Source organism: Acanthaster planci, linkage group LG03 (assembly GCF_054643075.1).
Source record: "Acanthaster planci isolate LZ-2023a linkage group LG03, COTS_SCS, whole genome shotgun sequence".
Taxonomy (NCBI): Eukaryota; Metazoa; Echinodermata; class Asteroidea; order Valvatida; family Acanthasteridae; genus Acanthaster; species Acanthaster planci.
Genome location: NC_141779.1, coordinates 6,811,042 through 6,837,565, shown reverse-complemented (window position 1 = coordinate 6,837,565; position 26,524 = coordinate 6,811,042). Strand labels below are relative to the sequence as shown.

The 26,524-nt window shown below is 43.7% G+C and overlaps 1 protein-coding gene and 1 pseudogene across 3 annotated transcripts in view; one reads left to right on the top strand and one right to left on the bottom strand.

The window, feature by feature from the left end:
• Positions 1-3,917: 3,917 nt before the first annotated feature.
• Positions 3,918-26,524, bottom strand: part of cfap65 (cilia and flagella associated protein 65) — a 340,657-nt gene continuing 318,050 nt past the window's right edge. For all 3 annotated transcript variants that reach the window (XM_022246076.2, XM_022246058.2, XM_022246112.2), the window contains exons 33-34: positions 17,658-18,059; positions 3,918-7,426 (exon numbers count right to left, since the gene is read on the bottom strand). In XM_022246076.2, coding sequence (XP_022101768.2) covers positions 7,207-7,426; positions 17,658-18,059 — 622 coding nt within the window. In that variant the 3' untranslated portion in view covers positions 3,918-7,206. The remainder of the gene's footprint in view (positions 7,427-17,657; positions 18,060-26,524) is intronic.
• LOC147799587 (uncharacterized) lies at positions 22,088-24,926 on the top strand (annotated as a pseudogene).

The following is a 26,524-nucleotide window of genomic DNA, read 5'->3' as shown; positions in this document are numbered from 1 at the left end:
CAAGAAATATCTTCTAGGTAAGACTTTGAGAAAAGTGGTGAACATGGGAAAAAATACCTTTGAAAATGCCCCAAAATTTAACGCGGTGTTACAAAATTGACAAAATTATGACATGTTACATTACCTTTTCCCCAAGAAATACTGGTTATTTTCCAGCAAAATGACAAAATTTATTAAGCTTAACCCATAAATATTCCTTTTAAAGCAAAAAAATCACAAAAACTTCCAAAGATTTTTGATTACGAAAGATGACTGATTTTATCCAAATATTTACCGGAAGCAGCCATATCAATGGGACCTTTAATGCCACAGTGCACATGCGTGAAAACTAAGCAAGTTGGTGGCACATACGTGCTCTGACTCTCAGTGAATGGTGTTATATTTCAAGTCTTTTTTGTGTATAGACATGTTGGCCTAGAACTCAACATTGAATTTAGCCTTAATCCTATACAAGTGGAAGATGTTCAGACTTGTGAAGCAGTACATTCATTCTCAGGTTGGGCTGTATGTTATCTTTGCAGTGTAATTTAATAAGTATTTACATGTTTGTTATATTTATGTACGTATACTTATGAACTTTTCCCTTTTCATTATACTTTTAACCTTTGTAATGTGATTGATGATGCCAACTTCCGCCTCCTTGTGCGTGGTCGTGTATATTTGACCTGAAATCTGCAGCTACTCAATAAAATTTGTCAATCTGAGCCCAGTTTCCTACCCCTAGAAACTGTAGTTGTATCAATACCATGTTTCTAGCGTATAAGCACTACTTTGGCATGCATCAAAGCATTGACATTGGTGAACCAAAAACTACAAATAATGCTTCGCTGATAGGAAGTGATAATATCACGGTCGGAGGTCGTGCACAAGTATCCAACCACAGTGCAAAGCCCAAAGCCTAGTTCTTCCCAGCGTCCTGCTGGGGCGCGAGTGATGAGCGAACTGTGACCACATCGAAACTGTACATTGGACAATGCGATGCTTAGGAATCAGCCATCCGTGCGCCAATACATGGCATGCTTTTTGTGAATGGTGCTCTATGTCAGTGTGCCGTGACGTCGTCTCCAGGAAAATTTAAATGGCTCTATGAAGAAGATGGCGACTTTGAGCTCAACGACAAGAGCGACATTCCCGATTTGAAGGGGAAATTCCTCTTTTCATCCCATAGGTAAGCAAACCTTATCATCATTATTGGAATCTCCAATGCTCACTTATAGTCGGGTGCATCGGACACTGTAAGGACCATTTTGGATGCGAATCCCAAGGACTTTGATTCAGGGTACATACCACAATGCACAAGCTATTTTGAATGATATGAATTAATGGACTGATGGAGTGTATGGAGGGTACTTGGATTCCATATGTATTACTCGACTGTGTCCAAATTATACAAAAGGCCATTTGCAGTCTAAATTACTTGGACTACAACTGCCAGGAGTGTCCAGCCTACGGCAAGACATGCCACAGCTCCCATAAACAGAACCAAGGAAAGAATTCCATATAGGATGCCAGTTACTCCCTATGATGACCTAAAAGTATATTATTAGCTATCACAAAGTAAAAACACGTCCACAAAAATCAAATTAGGAGGGATAATGCCGAGTCAAGTCGTTTACACAGAATGCAGACTTTTGCAGACCAGTCTCTAAGGGTTTATGCACGGGGTGTCAAGTGGCGTCCTTATATTGAACTCTTTCCAAGAATGACATAAGCCTTGGATGACACAAACCTGAACCTGAAGCTTGACATTCACTCCACTACACACTCCACTTGTGAATAGCACACACATTCCCCTTGACTTCACACTCGCGGTAGTCCAGGAGCTAGGCAAGGTTTATTTAACATAAAACGTTCAAGAGGTTTGGGGTGCCGGATTTAACAGTTGTCATTCTTACGTTCCGCCAGTGGTGAGTGTGGGAAGAGAGGGCGCCACTTACCCCCCCCCAAAAAAAAATTTGATTTAATTACCATGCAAGGTGCAAGTTCCATCGCTATGCCAAATGATTAAGGGCACCAATCAGAAATGTAAGAATAACATTTCCAGTGCAAATGCCACTTAAGAATGGCATTAATTAGTGCTAATGAGGGTTTTAATTAACATGAAATGTATAAGTTTGAAACCAAGTCAGGAGGAAAAAGGGTGGTGGCCTCATTCAGAATCACTAACATATTATGGAAACTATGGAAGAAAAAAGGACACTTAAGAATAGGTCAAAGGTTAATTATACTACCCTTAATTGTAACGTTTAATTAACAGGGAAAGTACATGCTTAAAACCACACAGGCATGGTTGAGAATGTTGCCCTGCTTCCAGATTGCGAACGTAATGGACAGGCCACTTCAGGACATGTCAATGGTTGTACATGGCCAATGTACAATGCGACTGATTGTCTGCTATAGCTCCCCTTACAATTATGGTATCAGGAAGTCACCTGTCCTTTAAGACAACAGTTATGCCTGTAAATATGTGAAAGAATTGTAACCCCTCCAACAAGTAGGCTTATCAAGTTTTAAACCTAGTGTTTAGTGCGCTAGCAGGTGAGTCAAAAATGATATATTTGTTTTCCAGCAGCCCCACCAACTGCAATGCTTGTACTAGTACATACACGCTGTCGATACGAAGGCGGACATAGGTTCAGTGAAGTGGAATCTCATTGTCTCTACTACAAGTGGGTGATAAAATAATAAGGGGTGAATTTAGTACCATGTTTAGGCATTTTGCCCATATTTGACGAAGTTAGAAGTAGTATTTGCAAGACTTTTGATATCCTTACCCCTCCTCATTCCAATCTGCTGTACAAGATACATGTATGGCCATTTTAATTAGTTTCTGGCTTAATCAGTGATCTTTGACCTGTTCTTATTTGACCTTTCCACCACAATTGTCATTCTTATGTGACGCCACCACCCTCTAGCTTCCTGACTTGATTTCAAACTTGTACCTTTCATACTAATTAAAACCCTCATTAGTATAAATAGCATTGTTCTTAAGTGACATTTCCACTGGAAATGTTATTCTTACGTTGCTGATTAGCATTAAGTGTGGTGCCCTTAATCATTTGGCATAGCGATGGAACTTGTACCTTGCATGTTAATTAAATCCAATTTTTTTTGAGGGGGGGGGTAAGTGGCACCCCTTCCCACACCCATCACTGGCGGAACATAAGAATGACAGTTCTGTGCAAGGGTAGGCAACTGCTACACCCATAATGCCCCAAACCTTTTCTACACCTTCCATGTTAAATACACCTGGCCTACATGGCCTAGGTCCCAGGCTATGGTGCACGTTGCAATGGCCAATCCATACAACTCTGTATTGATGTTATCGCACCACCCAAGCTAATCACGTACCGCTCTAAATCAACAACGCTTGCAGCAAAATTTGGGAGGTCTTGAAGTAAATCTTGTCCACACTGGGATTCTGCAACCGAGAATTCACAAATTTACAACAATATCTAACAGATGTTAATTTTTAACAGAAGAAAAGCAGTATTATCTTTTCCAACCCCCCAAAATCGGTTTTGTAGACATAGGCGAATAAACATTTGATTTTTCACTTTGGGACGTTCAATATTTGTCTGAAACGGGGCAAAGAATTTGACTTATTTTAATGACGTATTTTATATCTTATATTTCACATATTGGGTTTTTCTGAAGAGTGAGACTTCATTTCATGGCAAAATGCAATTTTATTTGGAGATAATGCAAGGTAGACAGTACAACACAACTTAAAGTTCAAATTGCCTGTTCATTAAATGAATTACAAAACTAATGCAGTAAAGAATGTATTTCGAATGACTGTAGGTTCTCCTTAATGACTGCTCCATTTGAAATTGGAAACAGTATTTGTCCCTTAAGTGATACACAACATGTTTTCATTTTTTACACAAATGTACATTAACTTCATGTACACAATCTTCAATGTAAAACACAAGCTACATTTAATGCAATGAAAAAAAAAGACAATTACAAAACTTTCAGTTTGGATGCTGCAATCAGTGATAAAGTACCAGACTGTGTAATATCTGTATCTATTTGATGAATATACGAAGAAAATAAATTAAAAAGGCAGTGTACACAAAACCATTTTCAAAGTTAAGGTTTATTGTTATGGGCTGGATTCCCCAAATGATACTTTCCCATGTTCAGTCCCCATTAATAATGCAAGCTCTCAGTGTTGCTGCACTAATTACATATGTGTACTTTGAAATGACCCGTTTCACTTTTGCCATGTCCATGTAAAAAAATATGTGTTAAAATGCAGTTTGTATGGAACGTAACGGGCATTGGTACATTAAGTCCCATGTTGATTATTGAATGACAAGGCACCAAACACCAAATAAAACAAATAATATGGCAACCACACAGAAAGGAAAAATGCTCTTTTAATCATCTGTTGTTGCCATCTTGGTATGCATCCAATTTATGCCACCTCCAAAGTAGTACTTGAGATATGCTGTCTGTATATATTCCAAATATTCAACAGTAAAGGGGACATGTACATGTACAGATACCGCCCACACTGGTATATCTACATTGTTTTTGTCTTCATACACCACAGGGCTGGCATGAGCTGCTAACACAGCTGAATCGCAGTAACAGTAGAGGGTTCCAATATTGATTGAGACAAATTCTACTGGAGTTGCAATGCAAATCCAGTCTTCAGCCAAGACTAGTGTCCGTACTTCAGCATGCCCTGGATAGTTTTGCATTCACAGCTATGCAGCTACATGCTGGTTCCAAATTAGACTGTGGGCCTGTTCGTTTCAAATCTTGTTAGTTTACTGACACCACAACCTGCCCAATGAATGGAATGAACCAGCAACGGGATCACTGATTGAGATCCCTGTAAAACAAATTAACAGGCCCTGAATTCAAGCGTTGGCCATCTTCAACAGAAAGTGAGATTAAGTTTTCATTTTGGGAACCTTACAATACAAAATAACAGCAATGAAATAAAAGTCTATTACAAATTAATGCTGTTATCTAAATGATATAACATTTAAAATTGAAGGATTGGAATCTAACACAGTCTGACACCACCCCATTTAACACCGAAGAAGACAGATTCACAGAACAATTGAAATACCTTCCCATGAAAAAAGGTCTGTTCCTCCACTGGAATGTGCAGGGACCACTTAACAACTCTCATCATTTAAAAATACTTTTACAAATCTGTTATGAATAGAATGATAATATAGAGGATTTAAAATTTTAATAAAATCCCATATTTTCCGGCTATAAAATGCTATGCATGAAAGTCTTTACAATGCACATATCACACTCAAGCCCAAGGTATCAAGTATAAATGCAATACTGAGCCCAATCCAAATTCATTTGCTACCTCTGGTGGTAACTTTTCGACAGATGGTATAGACAGGTCTGGGTACAATACAAATAAAATTCCCCATAACCTTTTCATTTAATAGCAGAAATTGGATTTTTTTTTTATACGTCATCACAGTATACTACAAAATTCCATAAATGACTCCCAGCAAATTAATTTAAGATCTTTTTTTCCCTGAACCTGAAAAACCCCTTTGTTTTCTATCTTGACCTGGCCCAGCCTGAACATCGGTGATGATTTGTTCCTTTCACAGACCTGCAGGTACTCCCTCTACCGTTTGATCTAAGCTAATTACACTGACCTGGGCCAACCCTAGTAATTGCAGAAGTAGCCATGACATTTTAGTTTCAAACATGGACCTCTATACACATTTAGAAAAATTAAATTCAAAAGTATGCTTAGAAAATGCATTTTTCATGAGGCGCTAAGAAAACCAGAACCTTTCTGTTCAGCAGTGTCTGCAATGCTATAATATGTCAATTGTACTTAAATAATTGCTAAAACTACTGCACAAAAGCACTGGCATATCCATGTTGGAGATGGGAGAATAACATTCTCAATAACAGTCCATTTTTTTTCAATTATGTTCAATAATCCCCATCCCCAAAAAGGGTGGAACATGTAGCACCATTTCACGAATGCAGGTGCTTTTAAAAATCACAAGACTGGAAAATGAAACGGAAGGACAAAAATTGGTTACATGTCCATGGGGCATTTTAAAAATTACCCTTGAGCAAAAGCACCCCCTCATTGGTTAAAAAAGCCATGTTTGTGGTGGTGTTAAAGATGCAACTGAATTGTTTGCATTTTTTTTCATAAACCAGTGATATGTCAGTTACCACCAAAGAAGCCTCTGTTGATAGGAAAATTATGCCCTCTCTCAGTACAGCTGGGGGCCCATTAATTACACAGCCGTCTGGGGATACGTTATGAACTTTCCTATGGGAAAATGGTTTCACTGCCAGTCTTGAAAGGTGACAAGTCTTCATTGTAAGCTTCTCCAGTTAAAATGTTGAAAAACAAACTCTCCAGAGCCATCATTACATCCTTCATTTAAGTTGCGTTTCCCAAGCGTATTGTGTAAACAAAGTTCATGTTGAGCGGAATAATGAATAATAATAATAACTGTGCACTTGATGGCTGCTTTTTCCTTAAATGCACTAATTCCCTGCTCAGCACTAGAACATAGTAAAATTGCAATCTGGTTATTTGGGCCAAATTGTGCAACTATATGGTGATCAAGTGTAAAAGACTAGACAAAAGTGAGCTGAGCACTCAACATTAAGTCATTTATCGGTACCATTTTGTTCACTGTTTTGCACGTACAGTACACGTACGTCTACTGTGCTAAAACACAAAAATAATCCAACCGATGAAAGACTAGAATTCCAAATTCCTAGAATAAAGTGCAAATTAGGGCTGTGCCTGTTGCCCATGTGCATGTAAATGTAGGCTAACAGTGTCAATCAAATGATTAAATTTCTTAACAAGTTCTCTAAATGTGTGAGTAGTTGCTACATGGGCCCTTACACAGAAATTCTTAACTGTTTGGGGGCTATAGTACAGTTTGTTTTGTAAGGAAACAAGAGGGTTTCATGAAATAAACTTGGGAGAATAATGTTTAATGAGACCCAAACTTTGTAACCTGATCTAAGCTGACCTCTAAAATCTTTCCCGCCCTTACGCATCAGAGAAAATATGCCCTAATCCTGGCAACAGTCTAGGTCAACAACAATTTCAAATCAAATCAATTTCAAATTTCAATTCAACAATTCAAATGCTGAACATGTACAACTCTCTCTCAACACAGCAACAACACTGCAAACTCCATCTTCTGCGAGAAGCTTCTGCAACTCAGATTATGTGGATTGGATGGCACTATTGGTCCTTTTAATGCCAATCCTCACAGTAGGAGCAGCATTTGGGGGATCTGGCGATGCAAGTGGTATACTACTCGGTGGCAGAGCAATCAGACGAGGACGTGCCGTCAAATTGGTTTCTCCAGTGCCTGCTTCAGTGACAATGTTGAAAAGGCAATTCTCAAGAACAGACTCCAACAGAGTAGCAAACTCAGGCAGCCTGAAGGACGAAAGCAAAGTTTGTACTGAATGGTCATATGTAAAATGAAAGAGTATTAAAGAGCCCTGAACTATGCAAAAAAGCCACCTTTGATTTCATAACCAAGACGATTTATTGGCTCTTCCACAAGTCTGGCATCTTGTCCACAATCTGTGGAAAACACATTCTTTTTGTTTTAACTTGTGCTTTTTGCTTCATTTGAAAAACTGTTTACCATTTTTTTCTTTTTTTTTGGTACAGACTTTTTAGTACATAAATAAAGTGCCTTTACAAGTCCAGGTCTTTATCAAACTTCTACAAAAATAAAACCACTGTGCATAGATATTTCTTAAAGTATGACATCAAGATGACGAAATAAAAGTTACGTGACATGCCTTCAAAGTTGTGTTCTTTGCAGGCCCTTATTTCCAGAACTGTATGTCCAATTGATTGTATATAACGGGTTTGCCCTTACCCAACGTATATTAATAAACACTGTATGCTCAGTGCTTGTCCGAGAGCTTGCGAAAAAACCTCACAAGCTTACTCGGGTGGGACTCGAACCCACGACCTCCTGCTTACTAGTGCAGATGTCTTAACCACTCGACCACCGAGCTTGCCGGGGTTGGCTGGCCGGTCCGAGTCAAATGAAGCAGCGGGTACCGCGAGCTATTTTCAAGATGTATTTTTGCGTTGGGAAGATGTTAATTGTATATAACGATGAAAACATCATCTTACACAATCCAAAGACCTCAGAGCACATATCTTTCCTGATATATGATGTCATGATGGGATGTCATCGTGTAATTTTTGATGAAATTTTGAATATTTAATTTAACCCATTCACTTTGTACAGTTTTTATGAGGCCATTTTGATCATTTAGCAATTTTTCATCCCCATCAAAGTTACATCAATCACAGACTTTAATGCCAAGATAGTCCCCGAATAATGATGTCATGATAAAGTCATCTGTTGCCAATTTACAAGCCTAAAATATCAAATCAAATATATGTTCCCTTGCATTCCTTTTGCTGCGAGTAGTACAATAAACTTAGAATTTCAATTTTTTGTTGTGTATTTAAAATCACCTGTACCATGCATCTGGGTGAAACCAGAACTATTTGATATTGGTCATAAATATGAATTTGATATTCACACCTGCCCAAAGGGTAGATGGAAACACACATGATATAAATTGCAAGGTCTCAATGATGCTCACCCACAAAGGATACTAGATATATAGCAGGAAGACTTCTCCGAAGTGGGGTTGAGGAACTTTGGTATTGCTCATTGCTGATATATGAACTGCCCTGCTGTGGGTAAAATCTGATTGTAAGATACCTGCCAGGGGACAGGGCGCATATGTGGAAGGGAATTTCCAACATGCCACTTTGCAGATGTCGACAATAGTCACCCTTGAAGTATGCCCATGATGTGCACATCTCCCGAACAGACTTTGAGTGTTGTCAATATGAAGCCAATCTATACTTACAATTTACTACTGGCTATTAGAGCAGGCAGTGGTGTCATGTGTCACTGAACAAGGAGATGAGTTGAAGTAATGAATGTACCAGGAAAGATTAGGGTCTTGGATAGGCACAGAGTTTTATCAATAAGACTCCTGAGTGAGAGTTGATGTTCGTTTCAAAGATATCTAGAGGTTCAGAGTTAGGTGAATGATATTTAGTCTGGAACCGCAGTTCAGGGATGAAGCAGGTTCCGTGGAGTTCTGACATATTGTGTCCCTTGGTAATGGAAAGTGTGTGCAGTTCACTTTATCAGCATGATGTCATCACCACTGACGGGGAGGTCAGTTTCATCCTGGCATGTATTATGAGGAGACGCTTGGCAAATTGGTGTGGGAGGGGTTCTATAGAGCGGTTGAAGACTGCCAGTTCTAGGATAGACAAAGATTTCCCCTAGATGTTCAAAGTTTGTGCTTTTGAGATTTAACCACTTCCTGCTGGGGATTCCGGTACCAGACACATAAGCTTTATATGTGTGGCCGGGGTCTCCGAACTCGAACAAAGGGAACCGGGCCTTGTAACAAAAGACAATACTCGGAATAAAAGACCAGGCTGCTGGGCATTACCGACATTTGTTCACTCTCAAAAATGGAGATAATACAGCCTTGTTTTGAAACAGTATACCACAGTTTGGGGCATTTAGAGCGAGCTGATTACCACCGCGGACAAAAGCACTCCACCAGCACTGCTGCACGCTAATCTAGCCCCTGTTGAAAAGAGTTCAGTAGCGCACTGTGCCAGGTTTGTGAACAAAAGAAAGTTATATAACACCACACAATCTGGGCTCTTTTTACAAGGCTGCAGACCTGGCTGAAATATTCGGGCCTCAATAGATTTTGTCTGTCAGGCTAGAAAGGCCACTAGACAGTCCTTCGTTTGGATGTAAGTGTCCAGTAAATGAAGACAGGAATTTTTAAAGAATTTTGAAAACAGAAAAAAATGATAAATATCCTGCCCCAGCACCATTGATAACTACCACCGGTAGTAAGTGGTTAAGGTCATCATAAACACTGAAGTGAACTGCTGTGATAGCTAAGCAGTAGTTATGGATCATCACTACTTGACGGCCAAAAAATAAAGATGGAGGAAAATCTGTAACGGTAGTTATAGATGATTCAGGTTATGATAAACATTGCTCTGTGCAACAACAAATGAAATGTTGTAGTTGACTGTCAGATATCACACCATTTTCAACAAGTTGCCATGGCTACAGTGTCACTATGAAGGCCTGCTACCTTGAAGGATCATTGCACAAGGACCAGCAAGATAGATGTAGAACCTCCAATTGTAGGTGCCGAATCTTGGATTTTGGAAATTTCTCATGTGCCTATTTCAATTTGCTGAAAAGACTTGATTATGCATGCTGCCCCTTGACCCTCCACAATGCACTGCGGTCTTGCCACCATGTTCCTCCTTCTTTTCGAAGCGGAGAAATTCCCAGAGCCAAAGTGGGGAAAGGACGGGCGGGAGTGGCTGGACAAAGGTCTACACTAATGTGGGGGAGGAGTCTCCTGCGTTGAAATACCTCTGTCCAGCTTACATATGCAGAGTGGCACCATACCCTGGAAGAAGGTCGGCGACGGGAGAGTAGTTACTAGAGAACATAGACGGGCATCGCCCAAGCGAACACTCACCAGAGAAAGAGGTATCTACAATGAAGAATTCATTGTTCGGAGTGGGACGGTGCTGGATGCTGTCCCAACCGCAAAGTTGCTGCGCCGTGAGTTGTCTCGCTCAGCAGGACATTCTTCAGGTAGCACTTGGTGAAGGTGGAGGGGGATCTCCAGCAAACCACCTGGCATATATCCGCCAGGGAGAGGCCTCTGAAGTACGACCAGGATGAAGAGGGGGCCCGAACATCATGGGCTCTGACATGAGAACGGGTCGCCTTGTCATGCTGAGTCGGCCAGTCTTGGTTCATGAAGATGATGGCCAAGACTGTCCATCAGACAATAGTTTCCTTCGCCGCTGGATGAAAGGGCTTTGTGGTTGTGATGACGAGTCTGGAACCAGGTTCCCTCCCAGCTTGGTCCTGGTGAGATACCACTTGAGAGTACGAACCAGACACCAGTTCTTGTCAGAGTTATCTCCCAAAAGAGACGTTATGTCGGGGACAAATATGTCTGGAGGCCGGAAGGCAGGTGTCTGGTTCTTTGTCAGGAACTCGATGGCTGGGATAAGGTGAACCCGAAGGAGATGGTGGATGGCAGCGTTATCAGATATCGTTGATCCATCACTGAACCACAAGTGAACAGCTGCCAAGGCCGACCAGTAGTTGTGGATGGTGCCAATCTGGAGGCCCGAGTGAAAGAGATACATGAAAAAGTCTGCAATGGAGCTTACAGAAGCTTCAGCTGGAGAAACATCATGGTCGTCACACCATCTAGTAAAATTTTGTAGTCAATTGTTGTAAATGTTGCGTGTGGACAGTCATCGGCCCAGGCCGCCATGGATGCAGCATCCGTAGAAAGGCCTGACACTCTGGATGATTGTTGGGCAATGCCCAACACATCAAGTGAAGATCGTTCAGTGCTGAATGGAGGATTCTTGACCTGGGTTGACAAATAATATCCTCCCTGGGCAGAAGGATTAGTGGTCGTCGAACCAAGAGCCTCGTGAGTCTTGGGAACAACGGTTGTCGAAGCCAGAACGGGGCGATGAGGAGGATCTGGCATGTCGCTTGTTCTATCTTGGATATGACAGGAAGGATGAGAGAGATGGGGGGAAAGGCATACGCCAGGAGGCCGGACCAATCCACCTGTAGAGCATCCCTCGCCCAAGCTTGCGGGTGAGGAAACCTGGAGTAAAACGTCGGGAGATGAGTATTGTCGGCCAATGAAGGAGGGCAACATGGGGACGCTCAATCTCTGTGAAAATCTGATCTGACTGAAGAGTCCACTCCGTAGGGTGGACAGTGCCCTGAGAGAGAGCGTCTGCTATGCTGTTGGTTGTTCCTGCTATGTGGACGGCCAGGATGGCAATCCCATTATCGCTCGCCCACATGAAGATCTGCCATGTAAGGACGCAAAGCTGGGGGGAGCGAGTACTGCCTTGGTGGTTGATGTACGCTACCACTGTGGAGTTGTCACTCTGGATTCGAACCGAGAGACCCACTAAGTGCTGCTGGAAGTGGCGAAGGGCATTGAATACTGCATGAAGTTCCAGCAGGTTGATGTGTTTGTTGCGCAAGGAAGAGTCCCAAACCCAGGACGCATGGAGCGGAGGAAGGGAGGTCCCTCATCGAAATAGTGATGTGTTCATTGTCATTGTGATGTTCGGTCTCCATGGAATAAAGGGACTGCCCGTCCACAGGTGCTTGTTGATGGTCCACCACTGGAGGTGGTTGTGAACATCCGGTGGGTTGCTCTTGGGGCGGTACCGAGATAGAAGATTTAGTTGAAGTGGCCACATCCGCAGTCGCCACCATGGGACGAGGTTGACCAAACTGGCCATTAGTCCAAGAAGACGGAGCCAGGCTATCGCTGGATGTGTCTCAGACTACAAAAACTGAAGGGCGCATTGATGCAGATTGAGGATGCATTCCGGTGTCGGAGCTGCAATGCCTTTGAGGAGGTTAAGGGCTACCCCTAGGCAGGTTGGCCGTTGTGATGGATCGAGGGCTGACTTGTCGTCGTTGATGAGGAACCCTAGGCATGCTGCGACATTGAGGGTGAGAGAAGTGTCGGCTCTTGCTTCATCCGGGAGGCGATTGATGATCAGCCAGTCGTCCACAGATTGAAACAGAAGGACATCACGCTGTTGCAAGTAGGCAGCGAGAGTCTTGGCGATCCTGGTAAAGATCCTTGGTGAGGTTGAGAGGCCGAAAAGAAGAGCCTGAAACTGGAAGGTTTGGCCGCAGTACTTGAAGCGGAGGAACTTGCGGTGCTGTTTGTGTATCGGGATACGGAGATACGTGTCCCGTAGAGCTATAGAGGTGGCCCAATACGGGACTGGTAAAGAGGGTAGGACAACGCTCAGGGTCTCAATTCAAAGCTGTCTTCGTTTGATGAACATGTTGAGCGGTTTCAGATTGATTATTGGTCGCCACTTTCCTGGTTCTTTCTTGGGTGTCAGAAAGAATGACGAAAGAAAGCTGGTGGACAGCTGGTTTGAATGCACCAGTGTGATGGCTCCTTTGCGTAGCAATGTTGTAATCTCCTCCACGAGAGCCAAGTGCTTGGACTTGTCGCATGGGGGAGGAGTGGAGTGGAAGACCATCCCCGATGGCGGGGAGCTTGTGAACTCAAGGGAGTAGCCATGGGCAATGGTGGAGAGGACCTAGCTGTCTGCAGTGATTTCCCACTAGAACCCGATGAAACTGCCCAGGCGGCTGTTGACAGGTTCAGCGGCCACCAAAGACGAATGGGAGTAGTCACCGGCGCCATCCTCCAGTAGGACCGGGGGCACAATGTGAAAACCCACGGCCAAGAGGGCGTGGCTGGAATCTTATAGGAGTAGTTGTAGGTGGAGCTCGCCGGGGGCCCGATGACCAAGTAGCTGCCCGGAGTGGACGGCTAAAAGGGCGACCTGCAGGCATGGGCTGGTTCACCCATCGTCTCGGTGGTGGTGGAGGCTGCCAGTGTGAAGGTGCAGGTTTGCGAAGTGAAATCTTCTTAGCGGTCTCCATATGTTTCACCTCAGACTCAAGGACTTCTGTGAACTTCCCAGCAAAGAGGTAATCCCCAGAAGGGGGAGATCCATGAATTTATTTCTGACAGATCAATAGGGAATATTCATGGCGTTTACGGCTAGAAGTAGCCAGAAGGGTAATGCAAGTGAACTGTTCAAAAGTCAAATTAAGTCCCTCATTGGGGCCTCGCAGGACTAGGGTCGCAAAGTCTGGGGAGACAGGGGAGTCTTCTTCACAATATACACTGATAGAGGGAGGAGAAAGGCCGAACATCAGAGGCCAAAGCAGGATGCCATGTCGAGGCGACGGAGGACTGAGTCAAAGTTAGCCTTGTCCTTATCCTGGAAGGCATTTCGTTGGCCAGAATCGAACAAGATCTTGTCTCTGGCAGCGTCGGGAATATCTGGGGTCGACAGGAAGCGAGTCAGATTCTCTTGAGGAAAACGGTAGTAAGACAAGGCCCTGGGAGGGATTGCACGCTAGCATTTAGCTTTTGCGAAGGCACTCATCATCTTCACACAGGAACGATCTAGAGGGATCTCTGGGAAGATGGGCTAAGCTAATTCAAGACGTGAAGGGTGGCGCTTGAATGAAGTATGTCCCTGTTCCGTCAGCATAGGATCCGATAACGGGAGCCCAAGAACATGGATCATGTCATGCTGAAGAAGGCAGAGGCGACCCTCCGGTTGAGTCACACTAGCCACAGAGTCGATGTCATCATCCTCAGAAGATTAGGGCTGAAGGCCGGCAGGGGGAAGGGCCGAGTCGTGTTCCGAGCTGAGTGGGTCACCGTGAGTCCGGACTTGGTCCGGCGCCAGAGCTTGCTGAGGAGACGGTTCCAGTCAGAGGATAGAAGTCACCTTGGACTCTGAAAGGGGCAAGTGGGCGTGAGGTGGGATGGCCAGGAGAGGGTCTGGGTCAGGTGCTGTCGCCGCTGGCTGAGGTTTAGAGTCTATCTTGCGGGTGAGCGAAGTGAAGGCCTCCGAGAGAGGCTGGAGGGTCTCCATCCATAGAGGTGGATCTGGCTTGGAGTGGCGTCTATTCTTGGCCTTGGATGAAGAAGAAGCCGATGACTTGGCCTTGCACTTCTTAGTCTTCGCCGGAGTGGGGAGCTGGAGGCTGGTATGTGGGAGAAAGGACCGGGCGAGGATCCCCGAGGGGTCAGTCGTCTCCTGCCAGGAGCGTCAGAGATCAGGATCGGTGGGCTCATAACCGGAGTCCAACGGCAGGTTGGAGCTGCGTATGAGGTGTGGTTGACGGAAGCCCCAGTGGTGTAGCAGTCCAGAAGGGGCACCATCATCCAAGGCAACAGAAGGCTGGGGAGCATGCCGAGTTGTTGACTCGCCCATGACAGCGGTGGAGCATGGCAATCCCACTGTGAAGCCCGTTGCCTGCTTGGAGGGAGTTGACTGGCCCAACTTCCGAGCGAGTGTTGCCCAGCAAGCAGGAGCTGGTGAAGGGCCCGGGGCAGACAGCATGCCATTGCCCCATGGGCCCTGCTGAGCCATTGGTCCGTAGGGTTGTCTGGGGTTGTGGTTGATGGTGAAGCCTGGGACCTGCGGTATGGAGAAAGGACTGGCTCATTACTCCCAGACAATCTTAATCAAGGGTATTGTTGTAGTAAATCCGCTCAACCCGATTGATAGGTGCAGAGTGGGCATTGATGACCAGGGATAGTAGACCAGCACGCTCGGCCCAATGGGTAGGTAGGTAGGTGGGTTATAGTCATCAGTGATCAAGGGCATTGTTTCGGTACCGCTCTCTCAGCCCGATCAATCCTGGTAGTGGTCATCAGCGATCTTGGCATATTGCGGTACCTCCGCTCAACCCCAGTCTATTCAGGGTCTCTCCTCATCGAGCCGCTAATTGGATTATGCAGAACCGCCCCATAAAGGGAGCAGGGCAGTCCACCGAGCCCGTTCCGCAGCCAGACTCGTACTGCGTTGGGCTGTTATTATTCGAACGCACGCACCACATAATGAACAAAGGGCCCTCCAACCCTGTTCAACGGCCATACCCACGTCACACATCACGGTAAGTCACATCCCAACATGTATATGACGACAGAAAAAAAAGGGGCAGAAAAGAACCACAAGAAAAACACAGCATGCAAAGAACGAAATATAGGAGAATAAGCACTCTTACCAAGAGATAAGAAATCACTCTTTATTTCAAAACAGGAATCAAGTCAATTCACAAACGCGAAGGTATGGAACTTAAGAATCCGAAAATGTCACAAAAGACACGTCCGTAAATAATAGGCGCTGAAAAAAGAAGGATGAACATGGCAGCAGGGATGCAGTGCACTGTGGAGGGTAAAGGGCAGCATGCATAATCCCCTTCAGCGAATTGTAATAGGCACATAGGAAATTCGCATATGTACGCTGGACAGGGGTATGTGAACGCAGGAGACCTGCTTGTGTACTAAGTATAAGTGGTGGATTGACAAGGGGTCTGGTCAGCTGAGGGAATGGTTGGTGTGGCTAAAGCAAAGCAATAAGAATTATGTGACATAGTTCTTTGCTGTATCTTGGGAGTACCACTCAGAAATAAAGTTTTTGGTGGAGAGGCATATGTATTAACTGACTGAGAGGGTGTCTGTTGGCCATGCCTGTGGATTGGGCAACCTGGCTCTGGATACCAGACAGTGAATATTTCATGTTGATGCAAACAGGTCAATATGAAGTCTGTCAAGTGTGGCAAATAAGTTCTTGGTGAAGAGTTGCCTCTGTGGAAGAACTGCCCCTTGTGAAAGGGCATCTGCTAGATTGTTTGAAGTGCCAGGATTTTGGACAGCCAAGAGATTCACTGCACTGACTATTGTCCAGCTGAGAATATCCCGTGTCTATAGATATAGACCGAACAGGCAAGTGACACCTCATTAGATGACATGAGCTATCACAGCATCTGACTGGGTCGGCACTGACATGGTCTTGAGTGTAGACGAGAAGTGATGGAAGGCACGAAACACTGCATGAAGATCCAGGGCACGGGGGGGGGGGCATCAATGCTCCCAGCCCTATGGCAATGCAGTTGTGGTGATCATAATCTCTGGGGTGGTTGTGGAAAGTGAAGGTTGTTGTTGATGTTGAGGTTGTCTATACAGCAACAAAAATGTGAATTTAGTAGCAATATGGGCACAAGTATGGTGACTGGACCTCATTTGGGAAAATAGCGTATTGTGGGTGTTGCTGTAGTGGTCTGATGCATAAGCAATACCATGGGAGAAGATTTATGGGGCTGGTTGTAAGACATAATGAAGCGAGATCCACTGTTGATGATAAAGACATATGCACTATCCAAAGTCAGCAACACATGCTCGAGTTGAACATGCTATTCTGATATTGGGGTGGTTCAGAGGAAGACAAGACTTGATTTCTTGGAGTTCACTAGAAATCCCAGTTGTTGAGATATTGGGAGATCATAGCATATTAGATCTAGTTCATATGCTGCAGCCACTCTAGTTATGCGAGCGAATACCCTTGGTAATGTTGACAGACCAAAGGGGGAAGAAGCAGAATTCAAAACGATGTCATTGTATGAGAACCACAAACATTTCTAAGGTGACAAGATACACACAGATGGAGATTTATTGCTGATGCCCATGTGTGTTGTACAATTGATTGCATGATTGTTGAGACATCTCCATGTTGAAAAACTGGGGGGAGAATGAATGTTGACAGGATTGACTTTGAGAGGAAATCAATGTCTTGAGTGTCCAAAGGGATTAATGACATTAACAGTAGGAAGGAGTGTATGTCCTATTCCAAGGCTTGATGTTTGTTCTTGTCGTTCCGGATTCGAGTTGGACAGGGCCAAGTGTTAGTTATGACCTAATGAACTTTAACCTAAAAAGAGATGAAATTTGGGGGTCTTCTCAAAGCCAGTGACATTGCTTCCTGGCGAACAAGATTTCTGATTTTTATAAAATGGTTGTAAAAATGATCAAAAGACATAAACACAACACGAAAATGCTCACAACTATCAGAAACAGGTCACTTCAAAAGAAATGCACAGCAGAATTTGTCCTAGGCTTTCTACAGTTACTTTTAAAATCCAAACTACAAATAACTTTGAAAGAGGAAAACAGATAACCTTTTAAGAGCCTGCTGCTCCAGTCTCTTCTGTTCTTCCCTCAAACTTTGTTGATAATCCGCCTCTGTGTGTAGGGCCCCAGATGACTGGGTCTGGGACCTCACTAAAGCTAAATCTATTCTACCAGGGTTGACAGCAGTGACTTCACAAGCTTTGTAGTCATCTGAAGTGGCCAATGCCTCTGATTTGCTAGATGAGGGGCGAGAGTTAGTTTGAATCTCTACATGGGATGTAGCAGGACCATTCGGTAGAGTAAGTGGTTGGGGGGTTTCAATGGGGGGCGACTTGGAAGACTGCTGACCCAGAGCTTGGGGACGGTCCCCAAATTGCATGAAGTATGGTACTGGCTCATTGCAGATGTCCTTCAATGCTTCATGGAAATCATGGTCATCCAAGAGAGCTCTGGGAAAAAAAAGGATAAAAAATTAATTGAAACAATCTACTTACAAACAACTGATGGTATATTATTTAACCACCTAAATTTTTGTTTGTGAATACTATCGTAATTGAATAATTCGTGAGGTGACAGGGTGCATGTGCCATTTCACCCAACATTACCTCATGGAATGGAATGTTCACTCTGTCATCTCGTAAAATTATTCTTCCCCATGTGCAAACATTAGCTAATGATGTGATTTATAAAATGTCTGAATAAATTCCTAATTTTAGTGGGTTTTATCTATTTTCTCGTAACATAAACACTTTTTATTTTAATTATATTGATTTTTTTTTACTTTTTAACATGGCCCCTTGAAAAACAGCTCTGGCTTAATGATTTTACTGTGTATAAATAAGAATACCGATCGACCGACCGACCGACAGGTGTAAAATCATCACACTAAGGTGCCACATTCTACATTAACCACTTGCTGCTGAGGAGCCCGGGTTCGGGCATATATTCTTTATAGGCATAGCCCGGGGTCTCCGTAATCGGACATAGGGAACTGGGCCTTGTAACAAAAGAGCGTACTCGTAACAAAAGACCAGGCTGCTGGGGATTACCAACATTTTTCAATGTCAATAGTGTAGATAATCCAGAATTTTTTTGAAACATTATACCAATGTTTGGGGCATTCTGTGCTAGTGGATTACCACTGGGGACAAAAGTGCTTCACCACCACAGCAATGAGCTGCAAGCTAATCTGGCCCCTATTGCAGAGAGGTCAGCAGCGCATTGTGCCAGTTTCGTCAACAAAAGAAAATATGTAACACTGCACAATCTGGGCTCTCTTTACAAAGCGACAGGTCTGGCTGAAATACCCCAGCGTCAATAGATGTTGTCTGTCAGATTAGAGTAGAATCAGAAGGTCCTTCATGTGGATGTAAGTGTCCAGTAAATGAAGATATGAATTTTGAAAGAATTTTGAAAATAGAAAAAGTGAAAATTATCTTGTCCCAGCAGAATCAACATTCATACATGCCCACGGCACAATGTGGTTAATGGATATTCTCAGAGTATTAGAAATTGCTCTTATATTTTTGACGTAATCGATCTCCTGCCTGGTTCCAGTGTACTGTTTTTGTGGTGTGTGTGATATACACTGGGAGGAATAATTCATGTCATACAATCTGAAAGTCACCAATCAGATGACAGGAATCCGTTCAGGTGGTTTTGAGGGTGTCTTTGCAAAAGGAAACCGAGAATAATTAACCAGTTTTTTTTAATGTGACTAATTATTTTTGTTTAAATAATTATCATTTATTTCAGTATGTCGTCTTCGTTTGTATGGCACCAAGAAATCCACATTTCTGTCACACAAGTTAGCACAAAGTGGTTTACTGAACTGTGTCAGAAATGGCTTTGGCTTTTACACAGCATGAAGTGTTAGGTACACAACCAAAATTATTAATTCAAGCCAGCGTTTTTTCTTGCCACAGTGTAACCCCAGTGTCCTTTAACATGGACCCCACTTCTTGCAATGTGAACTTTTGCCCTTGTTCTTATCGCTTTTTAAAATTATTAACATGCATTTTGGAGATATTAGAACACATGCCATCTCTGGACAATATGACTTCAACAGACAGCTATTTGGCACAAAGCCATTTCTGACTTGGTCCATTAATCCACTTCATGCTCAGTCATCCATGATGGAAATGTGGATTTCTTGGTGTCATACAAAAGAGGACATCATAATGAAACAGATGATGGTTACCATTTACCAAAATAATAAGTCACATTAAGGGACAGTGACCATTTAGGCGGGACATGAAAAGAGCCAGGCCCCACCTTGTCTGGTATAAAGCCAGTCTGGTATTCAGCCTACCCCAGTTCCGTTCATATGCAGTTAAATTAGACAGGCATATCAATTTATCCCCCCTTTGAGAAAAGCCAGAGCTGAACAAAAGATGACTTATCGGATTAAATATTTAGGATAAGTGATACCAATTTTTTATTTCTGCCGCTGGTTCAAAAATATGGACAGGATTTGTTTTAAAATATTTCCTCAAACCGAGGGACAAGATCACAACACACTCTGACCGTTCGTACGCATTCCTTCCGTTCGGCTGTACACCGTCTCATTCCTTTGCATTCCAAAAAGCACTTCAACATATGTTCCTGATGTTCCCAGACATGATTCACTGGAGTGCACTGTTCCTTTGTGTGCCAGAATGGCACAATTCAACAAAGATGCAAAGAACTTTGGTGGTTCTTTGGCTCCAAATAAAAATAATCATTAGATGATATAGGGCAGGTAAATAATAAAAACTAGAAGTGGTCCAGGTTTGATAGAAAATAAAAATATTGATATGGGAAGCGTTCACATTTTTGGCGGGTTTGATACTCAGAAAGAAAATAACGATTATGCGGTTAGGCTGGAAAATTAAATCCAAGAGCGTCTGGGTTGGGAAATGCTGAGTTGGGAAGGATTAGTATTTTTATTGGCTTGGATGCACAGAATAAAAATTATTGGAGGTAGGGTGGAGGAAACAAGAAAAGCCACACATGGTTGAGGTTTGGATAGAAAAGAAATGCTGAGACAAGAAGGATAAATATTTTTAGAGGGTTTAAATTAATGCTCAGAATAAAAATAATGACTATGCGGTGGGGCAGGAAAAAATTTAATCCTAAGAGGGTCCAGGTCAGGATAGAGAAATAATGATTTGTGAAAGACTAATATTTTTGGTGGGTTGGATGCTCGGCATTAAATAAAAATTTGGAGCCGGGGCAGGTAAACAAATAAAAACCATAAATGGTTGAGGTTTGGATAGCAAAAAAATGCTGAGAAAGGAAGAATTAATACTTTGGTGTGTTGGATGCTCAGAATAAAAGAAAAACATTTATCGGTGGGACAAATGCAGAGATGAGGATTATTTTTTTTGGGAGGGTTGGATACTTGGATTAAAACAAAATGACATGGTGAAGTGGGAAAATAACAATCACACCTGATCCAGGTTTTGATATAAACTTTCGTAGGTTAGATGCTCAGAACAGATAAAAATAGAGCTAAGAAGGATATTTTTGGTGGATTGGTTGAAATAAAAGTGATTATGTGGAAGGGCAGGAAAAAATGGAAGCCACATGTGGTCCAGGTTTGACAAAGTATGCTGAGGCTTTGTTGATTGAAAGATACAGCCACTAAAAAAGTCAACTAGCCCCATTGCCTCGGGAAGATTTAGAGTGTTTATACATGATGGTCGGGGCAGTTGTAAGTCTTTCGGTTGGATGAAAGCTCGTCAGAGAAATGCATTTGAAATTGGCTCCTGAATTTATTCCCCCGCTAAGTTTATTTATTTCTCTCTCGTCTGAACTGTATTTGGTGGCCTGTCAATTTATTCCCACGAAAATGGGTACTTTTTTTAAAGTTACTTTTTCTATCAAAGTAGTAGACCACTATATTGTATTAAAGAACTATCCCCGACCAGTACATTCCATACTTTCCATATAGATGTCCACATTTAAATTCTAACATTAATCACCTTCAATATTCAATTTATTAGTTTTCATATAAATGGAACATAAAAGGTACTAGGAGGGCAAACCAATAATAAGCAAACAAAAACTAACGGCTATTCATATAAATTCAGGAATGCTAAATTAAACTTTGGGTTAAAAAGGGGTAGAAAGCATTTTATTCAATTAAGTCATCACATCAATTACCATCTATTGAAACCCAAATAAATATAGTTTTCCAAGAACAGGTAGATACTGTCATGAACAAGGTAAACACATTGAAGTCACAATACAATTGATGTGAAGGGGAGGGGGATCAATTATTACGCTCTTGAATTAAAATCCAGACAAGTGCCTTGGTAAGGTAAGGTTAGTTTGTGCATTAAACCGCGAGGCCAGGGTTTTGATCTATGCTGGTGAAAGGGTTCTATTGTTTCGCATTGAAGTGTGAAAACCACAAGTGGGTTGCTTCTGGGATGGATAATGTATCAACACTTGCACACAATGGAGCTCTGTATGTAAGAGCCTGTGATCAACCATGGGACCAGTCTCCTGGTCTGGTAGCTGCTCTGGTAGGAAAGGGTTTTTGCTGCTGGACGAGCTTACCGGGGGACCCTTCTCATACTGGATCTTAATGGTCACTGTCCCTAAAGAAACACCTTTATCTCTGTTTCCTTTTAAAGCACCCTGTATAATATACACAATATATCACTCTTAACAATTGTTTCACGGTTTACATGAAAGCTAAAAAGTATTTTACTTGTGAATGGAATTTTCTTATTTCTGTTTAGTGACTTCTCCTGCAGTGATTGTATCATGATCTTGTTTATGTATACCACAGCCAATGATATTAATTGGCCTTGGGTGTTAATTTCACTCTAGGTACTGAGAAATGGGTTGGGGGGTACACCATGGAATCAATCTCTTTTAGACGAGGTTTGGTTCTATCAATCTCTTTTGGACGTGGTGTGCTTCTTAAGAACCACACCTTGATTGATTCCATGGTGTACTCACAAACCCATTTCTCATGTTTCATCCACCACGCAAAGCTTCAAATCTTACTCTAGGTATTGCCATTACACCCTTTTATCATTATCTGTGTATCATTATTTATGTTATCTGGAAGTCGCAAAAACTTCACAAACTTGCTTCAGAGAGTGGGATTCACACAGCCTAAGGCTTCCTGCTTGCTACTGCAGACATCTTAACCACTCGACCACTGAGTTTGCCAGCACTGGGTAGCTGGCTTGAATCCAATGTAGCAGTGGGTGGTAGTTGGTGTACCACAATATTTTAAGGTTGTTAACACTTTAAGTATATGTGACCCACCATTCCAAAACCAGACTGAAGTCGGTGACTTCATAAACCTAAAATGTCCAATTATGTAAATGTCTTACTTGCCACATAATTGGAATTATAAGAGGCCGAGGAGGAGACCGAGAATTTTATTTGCCACCATGGGGGGCACAACATCTTGCTGTGTGCACAGACTGTGACAGGTCTTTTGTTGTAGAGGAACACAAGGGAACGGGAGGGCCCTTCTCACGCATGCCAAGTGGAGAAGCTTGAACAAAAGAATGCGTTCCTGGCGTTCGTACGCGTGCAAACGGTCTCTGTATTTTTGATGCCGTCCCTAAGTGTCCAGTAAATGAAGATATGATATTTTAATTCATTTTAGGCCCATTGGGACTTCAAATAGTTTATTGCCGCTAGGCTGGGTTGCTGGAGTAAATTCCCCCTCTGACCACACAGGCGCTGGATTTACGACCCAGCTGTTTGGTTACAGCTTCATAGGCAGAACCAATGTGTGTGCTGGTCACTTTTGTCTGAGCAGTTTGCCAGGTCGGTTCGTTCGGTTTATTGTGGGATAAATAATCAGTGTTGTTTTAAATTTGCAAGGTATCCTTCGTAGGTTAGTCGTTTTCTACATTCTGCAATTTATTTGCAGCTTTGGGAGAGGATATCACGTTTATTCCAGCCCCTTCCAGTTATTGGGAAAAGATGCCACAGACAGCAAGAAGCGGCGCACTGCCGGCGCTGAGGGTTCGAGACCAAGGGGGAGGCCTCATTTGGACCGCATCGCGCCGGCTGATGTTCCGCGTGATTCCTCGGTACCCGTCGCACGGACGACTGCTGTTTCATCGGGTGAGTCTTTTTCCATCCCGTCCGAGCTAACGCCTAGGCCGGTAGTGTCAATCGCATCTGCCCCTGATGGCCCGGCCATTTCGGTTGCATCTCCCCCTATTGTTCATTCTGTTCTGTCTGTTACCACTTCGTCGGGTGTAGGGGGTGGCGATGTCACGCCCCTAACAAGTGTTTGCGATGATCTTCGGTCCGGGGTTTCTCAACACCTTCGGGACAAAATTTGGAATGGGGAATTTGTAGATTTTGCGCTTCTTTTGCGGCCCTCTAGCAGTGTCAATAGTACCAGTGACTGCGTGTTTACTATTGGGTCGCGCGATTCCCCAGCATGGCAAATTCGTTCCCACAATCAACCCCCACGGATCACCTCAATTGAACAGTGGACCCCGGCTTTTTAAATTTTTGCATCCATCTATTTGATGCGGAACCCTGCTCAGGCGAGGTAGCTGCTAAAATATGCCGACATCGTCCGTTCGGCTGCTTTTCGGCGAGTAGGTTATGGGTGGCGCGACTATGATATTCAATTCAGGTTGCGCCAAGCCCGCATGCCGTCTCGGTCGTGGGCCAGCATTGACGCTGAACTATGGCTAACGTTGGTCGGTGCGCCCGTCCAACAAGCCATTTTTCGTCCCTATTCCAACCAGAGCAACCACCAACGGGCAATGGGTCACACCAATATTGGGGCCAGCCGCACCGCCCAGCGCGAGCACACTGCCGGAATCTGTTTCGATTTTAACCGCGGCCACTGCTTCAGACCCACCTGTCGTTTTGCCCACAAATGCGCAACCTGTTTGTCCATCGGCCATTCAGCCGCCTCTTGCCGTGGCAGCCCTCGCTCGGTGCGGGGAGCACTCATTCCAACCACACCTCCCAACGCCGGTAAGAATAAGCTTACATTTCCTGGGCTTAACGATTGATACAGTTGCCCAGCAGATTCGGGTTCCTACGGCCAAGGTCCTTGCAATTCTGGCGAAGTTGGATTGCACTTTGTCCAAGCGTAAAGTCACCCTACGAGATCTTCAATCATTGCTGGGTAGCCTAAATTTCGTTTGTGAGGCAATACGGCCGGGCCGGGCCTTCTTGCGTCGTCTCTTCCATCTCACAAGCGGCATTCAGAAACCACGTCATCGGATCCGTATTTCCTCTGGTGCGCGGGCCGACATGCTGGCTTGGCGGGAATTTTTGTTCCATTTTAATGGTTCGGTTATTTTCCCTCAGGAGGTATGGCATTCTAGCGGCAACTTGCACTTGTATACGGACGCATCCCAGCAGTTCGGTTTCGGAGCTTTCTTTAATGGGTGTTGGATGCAAGGCATGTGGCCACTGCAATGGCGCTCCTTGACTTTATCCATTACTTTTCTCGAACTTTTCCTGATCACCCTCGCGTTGCGCTTATGGGGCCCGGCCTTGCAAAACCGGCGTGTCATATTTTGGTGTGATAATGGGGCTGTGGTGGCGATTATTAATAGCCAAACATCACGGTGTACCAGAATTATGAAATTGGTTCGCATGTTTGTAGTGCTTTGTTTGAGGTTGAATATCCACTTTAAGGCACGCCATGTACCTGGTCTTGATAATGGCATCGCTGATGCTCTATCTCGTTTTCAGATGGATCGTTTCCGGCGGCTGGCGCCCGAGGCCGCCCCCGTTATGACACCCTTGCCTGCAGACCTGTGGAACAACTTAATTTAGAGGTTCACAGTCTTTTGATGGAATCAGTTGCCCCGCATACCCATTCAGTTTACCAATGTGCTTGGCAATTTTTCTGTTGGTTTATTTCCCGCCATGGTTTTCTTAATACATCTTCTAGTCCCACGTTGCAGCAGCTTGTGCACTTTATTGCATTTTTGTCTGTTAATGGGTACGCTCCGGCTACTGTTGCATCGTATGTCTCAGGGATTGTGTCTACACTCCGCTTGCAGGGTCTCCATGACATAACTAAACATTTCATGGTGAAACGAATGTTAGATGGTTGCTGCCGCCGGTACGGGCGGCGCGATCAACGCCGCCCTATTACGATTGTTTTACTGCAGCGTGTTATTCCTGCTTTACACTCCGTTTGTACCAATCAGTATGAAGCCCTACTGTTTCAAGTGGCTTTCCTGTTAGCGTTTTTTGGATTTCTGCGCGTCGGCGAACTCACCGCGTCCACTCGATCTGGTATTTCACTTTTACGTCGTTCTGATGTTACCCTTCATCATACCTCTTCTGGCAGTGTGGTTAATCTAAACATTCGTTTCTCCAAGACCGATCAGTACGGTCAGGGTTGTGTAATTTCAATACCTGCTGTTTCTGAGGGCAACTCTCCCTGTGCCCTGTTCAGGCCACTACACAGTTCCTCAGCAGGTGTCCTCAGCATTTCAGCAATTTCCTGTCCCATTTTGATGGTTCTCCAATTACACGTTCTCAATTCACCGCTGTTTTAAGGCGGGCCCTTGGCTTCATTGGCATTCATGATACCTGTTACACTTCTCATTCCTTCCGGATTGGTGCGGCCACAGCAGCCGCAATGGCGGAAATTCCTGACGATGAGATCCAACAGATGGGTCGTTGGCAGTCAGGCGTTTACCGCCGCTATATTCGTATTAGCAGGGACCTTTCTTCCATGAGTTTTAAATTTGTGGTTATTTTGTACATTGGGGTCATGTTACCCCACACCAAAAACAACCGTGATTCCAACCATACGCTGACTTTTCATTAAGTATTGATAGCTATTTAATTTCTGTTTTACTTCCATGAGCAAACCCGCCGATCGACAACAAGCCCCTTGTCTGGGTGGTTGGCGACTCGTTCATCCATTGGACCTCCCGTGTGGCGTTATCCTCTCCTTGGG